At 56.0% G+C, this 8,759-nt stretch overlaps 1 protein-coding gene across 9 annotated transcripts in view; it reads right to left on the bottom strand.

Moving 5' to 3' along the window:
• The window catches only part of KSR1 (kinase suppressor of ras 1), a 107,234-nt gene that overhangs the window by 9,462 nt on the left and 89,013 nt on the right, over positions 1 to 8,759 (bottom strand). For all 9 annotated transcript variants that reach the window (XM_006764052.2, XM_006764048.2, XM_006764047.2 and 6 more), the window contains 6 exons: positions 7,604 to 7,658; positions 6,777 to 6,825; positions 5,625 to 6,004; positions 4,226 to 4,322; positions 1,586 to 1,719; positions 761 to 892 (listed from right to left, as the gene is read on the bottom strand). In XM_006764052.2, the coding sequence (XP_006764115.1) occupies positions 761 to 892; positions 1,586 to 1,719; positions 4,226 to 4,322; positions 5,625 to 6,004; positions 6,777 to 6,825; positions 7,604 to 7,658 (847 nt within the window). The remainder of the gene's footprint in view (positions 1 to 760; positions 893 to 1,585; positions 1,720 to 4,225; positions 4,323 to 5,624; positions 6,005 to 6,776; positions 6,826 to 7,603; positions 7,659 to 8,759) is intronic.

Genomic DNA, 8,759 nt, shown 5'->3' with positions numbered 1-8,759 from the left:
GAAGACCACTGCCGAGGGAAGGACATCCGAGAGATTACAGGGTGAGGCCTCACTCAGCCTCTCCCAGTCCCCTGGCCTCTCCCGACTGTTAGAGCCACACTGTCCTGTGTGGGGGCCACTGAGCCACTCTCGTGTGGGCGTGGGGCTGAGTTGTGCTGTGGGTGTAAAATACACGCCAGGCTTTGCGACTCCGTACGGTAAGGCAGCCCCTTCAATTTTAATTTCTGATTACACATTGAAGTGGTAATACTTCGGAGAATCTGAGTTATAGAAAACATATGACTGCAAAGGATTTCATCAGTTTTTCTTTTTCAATTCGGCCAAGAGAAAACTTCCTATTAGACAGGGTGGGGCAGAAGGAGGTTTGCAGTTATTTGTATGGAAAATAAATAGTAATATAAGAATGATCTGTTTCGTGTACTCACAACTGCAAACCTCCTTTTGCCCCACCCTGTATTCTCCGTTTTCCTTTTGCTCAGTTTCCTGGGGCACTAGAGGCTGCTGGCAGGACATCCCAGAGTGAGGGGAGGGGACCCAGAGGGGCAGTTCTTAGCTCTGGTGAGCGTCCTCACGGACAATGGGTGAGACCTTAGTCCCCAGGAAACCATCCTATTGGGGAGGTGCCATTACTCTCCCATTTTACAGGTAAGGAAAGGGGGGGTCAGTAGTGTAGTCACTCGCCCAACAAGCAGCAGAGCCACGACTCAAAGAATCCCCCCCGCACCCCAGCCTCAGAGCCCCAGCAGGAGGGCCTCCTCACCCGAATGCATAGACGTCAGCAGCTTTGGAGAAAGGCAGCTGATCCTCTTCTTTCCCCGGCGTCATCTCGCGCACGATCTCAGGAGCCAAGTAGCACAGCCAGTCATGTGACAGCTTCAGCTGGTTCTCACGCCTGGTGGCCAAGAAGCCAGGGCACGGACACAAAGCCTTTCAGCGAGCAGCCATCGGAGGCTCGCCAGGCACCACCCACGCCCGGCCCAGAGGGGCTGCACGCTGAGCCTGCACCTGCCAAGGCACGGGCGCTTGGGGGGAATGTAGCAGGAGAGGGATGGCTGGGTTTTTCTAGGGAAGCCGGCCAAGAAGGGGGATGGGGAGGGAGCCGCACTGGCAGGTGCCTGGTTCTTGGAGCACATCCCTGTGCAGGAAATCAGACCTGCTATGCAGCTCAGGACCTGGCCTGGAGCTGGCTCTCCAGCCCGGCTGCCACTCTGCCTCCCGGGGGTCCCCCAGATGCCTGGAGAGGAGCTTTCTCCCCCTCCCACCCCTTCAAGATTTGGAGAAATAACACCTGACGCCCTTCCTCACATGGGGGACTTGAACCCTGGTCCTCTGCCCAAGGTGGTAAATGTGAGTGAGGGGACCCAGCCTCCCTGGGTCAGCCTGAGAATCAAGTGTACGAGGGACCTACAGGTCATCTGAATCTGATTCTGGACCAGAACCACAAAGGCAGGACCAAAGCAAACTGGCCCTTCCTACAAGGAGGGCTGCTCCTCAGACGCAGGAGTGCCCAGGCCCCAGCTGGACCCAGGCCCACCCAGCACCCCCGTTCCTCCCAGTTCCGTCTGGAAGCCCAAGGCCAACTCACCGTCCCTCTCGGACCACGCCCGACATCCCGAACAGCCCAAAGTCGGTGATGACCACTTTGCCGTTGTCATAGAAGACATTCTTGGATTTGAGATCCTTGTGCACGATGCCCTTGGCATGCAGATAGCCCATGCCCTGGAAGACAGCGGAGCCCCATGTCAGGGGGAGGGGAGATGAGTGTCAATGACCTAGTGTCCACCTGGGCCAGGCACCGAGCTTGACGCCCTACCCAGATCGCCTCACTTAATCTTCACAATCTCACGCGGTGTAACTGTCTCCATTTTACAGATGAGGAAACCCAACTCAGAGAGAGGCGGTCACCTGCTCCAGGCCACACAGCTGAGATTTGGTTTTGGTCCATCTGTGCCCTTTCCATGCCTCTGTGTTGTCAGCATCCTACTCAGACTTAGCTAATGTGGGACACGAGGAGAGGGAGAGGGGTGGGAAGCTGGGTGCCAGGAAGTATATAAAGCAAGACGAAACCATCCGTATTAAGGCATACAGGACCCATGTGATCTGGGACCTCTATCCAGGCTTTAACCAGTAGGCTTGTACCCTCAGACTGGGCAAGGGCTCGGGGGAGGGGGTGAGGGGGGGCGGGAGAGACAGAGAGGAATTCCCACAGAGGGCGTCCCCGATTTGGGAGGGCCTGGCATCTGTGCTGTCACAGGAGTTCTGGAATAAGGGCTGAACTCTGGGGTCCACGTTCCATCTCAGCTCAGATTCTAATTGGCTGTGCGGCCTTGGACACTCGGCTTCTCTGAGCCTCAGTCTCCCCATCTGACACGCGAAAGGGCGGAGTGGGTGATTTCTAACCAGGGCTCTATGTGGACTGACCACGGCCTGGCCAGGTAGGGGACGTGGGTGACCTGACATTGGCACGATCGCTTCAAGGTCAAAGCTGCCTTCTAATGCCAAACGCAGGACTCTGCAGCCACACCTCTGAGTGACTTTTCTCTCCTGCCCTGGAGTCTGTGCGATGCTCAGTGTTGTGAGGACACGCAGAGGGAACAGTGTGAGGAGGCAGAGAGGCAGAGGGGAGCAGGGCCTAGCACGTCAGGGGGCACACAAGTAGGTGTGACGCTTTAATGCCTCTACCCTTTAATACATTTCCTCACGTGTGGTGACCCCAACCATAAAATTATTTTCGTTGCTACTTCATAACTGTAATTTTGCTACTGTTATGAATCATAATGTAAATATCTGATAAGCAGGATATATTTTCATTGTTACAAATTGACATAATTAAAGCATAGTGATTAATCACAAAAACAATATGTAATTATATATGTGTTTTCAGGTGGTTTTAGGCGACCCCTGTGAAAGGGTCGTTCAACCCCCAAAGGGTTCAACCCCCAAAAGGTCGCGACCCAGAGGTTGAGAACCGCTGCCCTAGACAAAGGGAGGTGGAGGCCACTAGAGAAGGCCCCAGCCCATTTTTTTTTTTTTTAATAACCCAATGGGAGACAGCAGGGCCGAGGTGACCTATTAGGAAACAGGTGATGAAATAGTATGCAGCCAAGGAGGAACTGGAGGAGGGTCTAAGTGAATAGGCTATGTCCCTTGCCCAGCGAGAGATCCTGTACAATGGGCGCCCACTCTCCAGAGTGTTATTAAGTCTCATTTTCGCCATGCTTCTGCTTCCTAGTCCACCATGTGGAATGGGGGCCGGCGAGCCATTTCTCACACGCTGCCGCTCTCCCCGGCCTCTCTGAAATGAGAGGCCCAGGGAAGGCATAAAGGTGGTGTCTTGGTTTTCGGGGCTTCCCACGTTTAATTCATTCAGCTTGGCCACAGGGAAATGTCACGTGGAAATCTTGGTTTGTCCACAAAAGCCACTGTGATGTTTAACTTTTCCTATTAAGAGTCATACCCCCCCCCCCCCAAGGGACAGAAGGAGGGAGAGGGCGGAGAAAGGAAAGGAGGCCGGGCTAAGGCAGAAGAGAAAGGAAAGGCTGGAAAGGGACCCAAACGTGGGGGCAGCTGCTGGGAAAGCTTTTCAACCGAAAACAAGAAAAGAGGAACTCCCACCCCGCAGTATTCTAGTTTTTATCTGGGCCTGTTGCTAAATAAAGCAAATAAATAAATGTTTTTCTTTCATTTTTATTTAACTACTTTAAAAGGATGAAAGAAAGAGAAAGGGCTGCCTGAGTTGAGCCTGGGGTCCTGTCCTCATGAAACTTGGATTTGGAAACTTTAAGGCAGAAGTGTGGGTGCTCCCCCAGCCCCCCACAACAATGCTAACAGACACACCCCGTGCTGGCCCTGGCCCAATGCTCTCTCCGTAGATTAGCCCGTGTTACCCTTGTGTCCATCCTTCCAAGGGAGGTTATGTTGGTTTCCCCGTTTTATACGGAAGCCAAGGCTCAGAGAGGCTTAACCACCTGCCCAAAGTCACACAGCTGATGGGAGCAGGATTCAAACTCAGGCCGCCTGGCGTTAAAGCCCGCTGCGTTCCTCCCTGACCAATCCATTCCCTCACCGCTCACCTAGTTTCCAGCTGTAGCTCTAATTGGATGAGACACAGATAGAGGGGAGGAGTGTAGGGGTCCCACCCTTGAGGTACCCCAACGCAGGGGAGAGACAAAGGCCTCCGCCACCACCCTGACACAGGCAGGCAGAGCAGGAGGACGCCCCTTACCTTGATGATCTCCTGAGCGATCTGCCGCGTCTTGTTGATGTCCAGCGATGTCTTGGGGTCCCTCACAAACGAGTGTAACGTCCGCCCCTTGCAGAAGCTGTTGAGAGCGGCGGGTCAGGCAGAGGTCTGGGGCCAGTGCAGCCTGACCCCAGCCCTGTGGAGCCTGGGAGGGGCCGTGGGGAGAGCTGTGTTCTCTCCAACTCCTGCACCAGAATCCTCGTTCTTAACCAAGCCTGCCTCCCATTCCTCTGGGCCTGCCTGAATGTACAAACACAAACTCGCATGCACCCCACTTGTGGCCCAGGGCAACGTCGGGCCCTGGGGCTCCCTCTAATGATTCTCATGATCGTTTCTATTGTTTTCTGATCACAGAGATTTTATTTCAATAAAGGAGAGTGGGAGGAGGGTGGAGGGGTGTCAGCGTGGTGATTGGATAAGGGCCCACATTTTGGGGTCCCCCTCTACCTTGTCCCCTAAAACGTGAGGTGAGGAAGGACCCAGAGAGAACATGCACCCACCCTCCTTTTCCAGGAGAAGGTGACTTACACCACCTGAAGAAGGGGCTAGTTGTTAGAAAAAGTCTCCAAGGAGATAAGATGCTGGAGCCTCAGAAACTTGGAGAGCAGATGAGGGGTCCAGAATATTGGCTGGTAGTTCCTTAACTGTGTCCCAGTGCCTTCAGGATATTCTACTAGTAAAACATGCTGAACTTCTGTCAACGAATGCCTGGCTACATTATTATAGGTATTCCTTCTAAGCCAGTGGTTCTCAACCTTCTGGCCCTTTAAATACAGTTCCTCAGGTTGTGACCCAACCATAAAATTATTTTCGTTGCTACTTCATCACTGTAATGTTGCTACTGTTATGAATCGTCATGTAAATATCCGATATGCAGGATGGTCTTAGGCGACCCCTGTGAAAGGGTCGTTCGATCACCAAAGGGGTCGCAACCCACAGGTTGAGAACCGCTCACATCTTTTATGGGACTGGGTGGGTAAGAGATGGAGGGATGGAAGGACAGACGGACAGCGCTGGGGGCTGGGGTGTGGGGGTTGTGGAGCTGGCGTCACCACCGTAAGGCTGCCTAAGGAACCACACTGTCATGCTCTGGACTGGCATTCTGTCCCTGGGTGTGGTGGCGGGGGACCTCGCCCTGCCCAGGAGTTCTGGTGACTTATGCCTGTTTCTGATAAACAAGCAAAATGGGGGTGTACCCATGTCCAATCGCTATGCTGTACACCTGAGACTAATATAATATTGCATGTCTACTATAACTGAGAAATAAATTTAACTAAAACCAAAAATCTTCCACACTCTCCAGGGCATCCACTAAGTATCAGGGCCCCCAGGGAAGGTGAGGCTGAGGCGGCCACCCCAGCGAGGGCCGGGGCGGGGTTACCTGGTGATGATGGCCAGGTGGGGCGGGTTCATGCAGGCCCCCATGAAGAGCACCACGTTCTCGTGCCGCGTCTGCCGGTAGTTCATCACCTCCTTCTTGAACAGCTTCAGGTGGTCCTGGTTGTGGCCGTCCATCTCCAGCAGGCGGATGGCCACCTCGCCGTGCCAGCGGCCACGGGGCAGGCGGCCCCAGCGGCCCTGCCCGATGGGCTCGCCCAGCTCCACCTGCTCGAAGGGGATGTCCCACTCCTGCAGGTACACGCTGGTCTGGCTGGCCTTGCGGGAGATGGGGCCCCGCCAGGTGCGGCGGGAGCTCGGCAGGTCGTCTACTTCGTCCTCGTCGTCTTCTGCCTCTGACTTGCCAGCCTCCGGCTCCTCGGCCTGGAAGGACAGGAGGAAGGAACTGAGGGGCAGCAGATCTGGGCTCCGCTGACTCCCCCTCCCTAGAGCCCCAATCAGGTGAGGGAGGAGGACCGGCACAGGGTCGGGAGGCCCGGGTCCCGGTGCCAGCCCTGCACTGGCTTGTGTGGACAATAGGCAGGTCACTTGGCACCTCAGTGTCCTCATCCACGAAATACAGGCCTTGGCCGGAGGAGGGGCGGGGGGTCTAACACGCCAAGAGCTCCCTATGAGTGACATCTGATCACTGGGGAAGCGCTGACCTCCCCGGCATGAAGAATTTAACCGCATTCATGCTTCCTGGGTGTTCCTTTGTGTAAGCACAAGCTTCTGACTCTTCCCTGGGCAGGAGTTAGTTAACATTCTGCTCCCTTTGCAGGGAGCCAGGCTCGGCTGACACTGTGGTTCAAGGGTCAAGTGGTGTTGGCCTTGGCTACAATCAGAATCAGCTGGGGAGCTTTGGTAACAGATGTCTGGCCCCACCCTAGACGGACTGAAGCAGAGTCTCCAGGGCTGGGTCCCGGCCTCAGGCTGCGGGTGGGAATCATGGGCATTAAGAGCTGACTTTAGCCCCCAAAACAGAAAAGCAAAGGGAAGCTTGCTTCCTCCTCCTTCTTCCCTGCCGAGCACATCTGGTCACATCTGCCGCAGCAGGCACCTGAGGGGGCCTTGCAGGGCCGGGCGCCTAACCTGCTCTGCATGCTGAGCTGGAGGGGAAAAGGGAAGGGAGAGAGCAGGCGCTGTCTAGGCTCACCTCTACTTCATGATCCTCCAACACGTCTGCCTTCGGCTGGTCGTCGAGCCTACGAGTAAAACTGAGTTTGTCAAGGAGACCCTGAGGGTGGGCCACTCCGCTCTCAGCTGGGCCAGGGAGTCCCCTGTGAGGTCTGAGAAGAGGCCACCAGGCCTGGATCCTGACTTTGACCCTCACTTATGGGAAAGGCGGTCTGGATGCTGTGGAAACAGTCAGGGGGCCGAGGACCAGGCCCCATTCCCTTCTCCAGCCTCGGCCTTCTCCAGATTAACCTGAGGGTGGCAGGGATGAGGGACAGGCGGCAGGGACCACTAGGCCCTTTCAACCTAACAGCCAGTATGGAGGTTCCAACACAAGCACAGAACTTGAGATTCTACTTGAGAATTGGTTCTGGTATGTCCCGGCTGTGTGACTTTATGCAGTTTCTTAACCTCTCTGAGCTGGCGATCCCATCTGTACGCTGAGGATGTACCTACTTGGGAACCTGAGTCAGGTGTTCAGTGTGGCCTGACACTGAGCTAGGGCTGCATGAGCAGGAGCTACTTCTAGTAGTTTCTATAGCTCTGAGTACCCTCTGCCCCCTCCTCCTGGGTCAGGTTTACCGCCCCACCCAATGTTGACTGCACCGATAAGGGGCTAATAAAACCCTCTGGCTGAGCTCAGGGGCCTAGAGGGTGCCTTAGCCCAGGCCGTTTGCCATCTGGCTGGCCCAGGTGCAGGGCCATATGCAAAGTGGGAGGTCAGAGGTTCACAGGGTGGGGGGAGACGGTCAGAGATGTGGATCCAGCTGCCACAAGTCCCCATGGAGGAGAAAGGGGAATGCCTACCGGGTATTGTCCGCTGCATCGGGGAACGGGGCTACCGGTGGAAACGCAGAAATGTCTGGAGGAAACAAAAAGCAAATAAGAAGCGTGAGACCATCTTCCCACCCCCGTGAAAGACACAGCGCTTACACGCAGGGAAGTGGGTTCTCCCCCAGGCGCCCCTCACAGGGCTACACATGGGTTCTCCAGCCCTTCCCCCGGGGACCAACCACCTTGTGCTTTTCCTGAAACGGAACCTGAACGCAGCCTCTCCAGCACTTGGTTTGTCCCAGAGGGGCCCCAGGTGGGCGGGGAGGATGAAGTCTCAGGGAACGCCATTCCTCTGTGGTCAAACCGCCTCATACCAGCAAGTGGTGGAAGCAACCTGGGCTCCTGTTTCCTGGACGTGGGCCAGGCCCTCCTGCTCTGCTTGGAGGCCGGGGCTGGTGGCCAGCGGAGGCGGAAGGAGGACTCACAGGTGGCTCGTGAGGGACACCTGGTGCCTGGCACCGGGGCTGGGAATTTCTGGCGGGAGCTGGAGCCCCGCCCCCTCAGCTTCCAGGTTTGGTCCGCTGGCGGACAGCTCGCAGGGGAGGGGAAGAAACACACAGCCCACAGGCCAGCTGGGGCCGCCCCCTGAGTCTGGGGCTTTCCCAGTTTTGGCACCGGAAGCTGCATAGGGACACCTGAGAGATAGTCACCTAGGGCGAAACCAGTGTGTTACATAAGGCCAAGGCTCCATAGCTGCTCCTGCTGCTGCCTCCTCCTGTTCTCGCCAATGCACTCGGGGAGACTGGCAGCCCCGGGGCCGGCTGGCCCCTCGCTCCCTCTTTTATCAGCAAAAGGGGATAGACTGGGGTTAGCGGTGGCTCAGGCTAATCATGCCTCTCCCTGTCTTCGAGGACAAAGAGCCTCCCCATCGGCCATCAAACTTCCCTCGACCTCCCTCCAGGGCTTTCTCCTAGGCCAGTGGTCGGCAAACTGTAGCTTGTGAGCCACATGCGGCTCTTTGGACCCTTGAGTGTGGCTCTTCCACAAAATACCACGTGCGGGCGCGCACGTACAGTGCAGTTGAAACTTGGTGGCCCATGCGCAGAAGTCGGTATTTTGTGGAAGAGCCACATTCAAGGGGCCAAAGAGCCGCCTATGGCTCGTGAGCCACAGGTTGCCGACCACTGTC

Source organism: Myotis davidii, unplaced genomic scaffold, assembly GCF_000327345.1.
Source record: "Myotis davidii unplaced genomic scaffold, ASM32734v1 scaffold699, whole genome shotgun sequence".
NCBI classification, from domain to species: domain Eukaryota; kingdom Metazoa; phylum Chordata; class Mammalia; order Chiroptera; family Vespertilionidae; genus Myotis; species Myotis davidii.
This window is presented reverse-complemented; position numbering and strand designations above follow the sequence as displayed.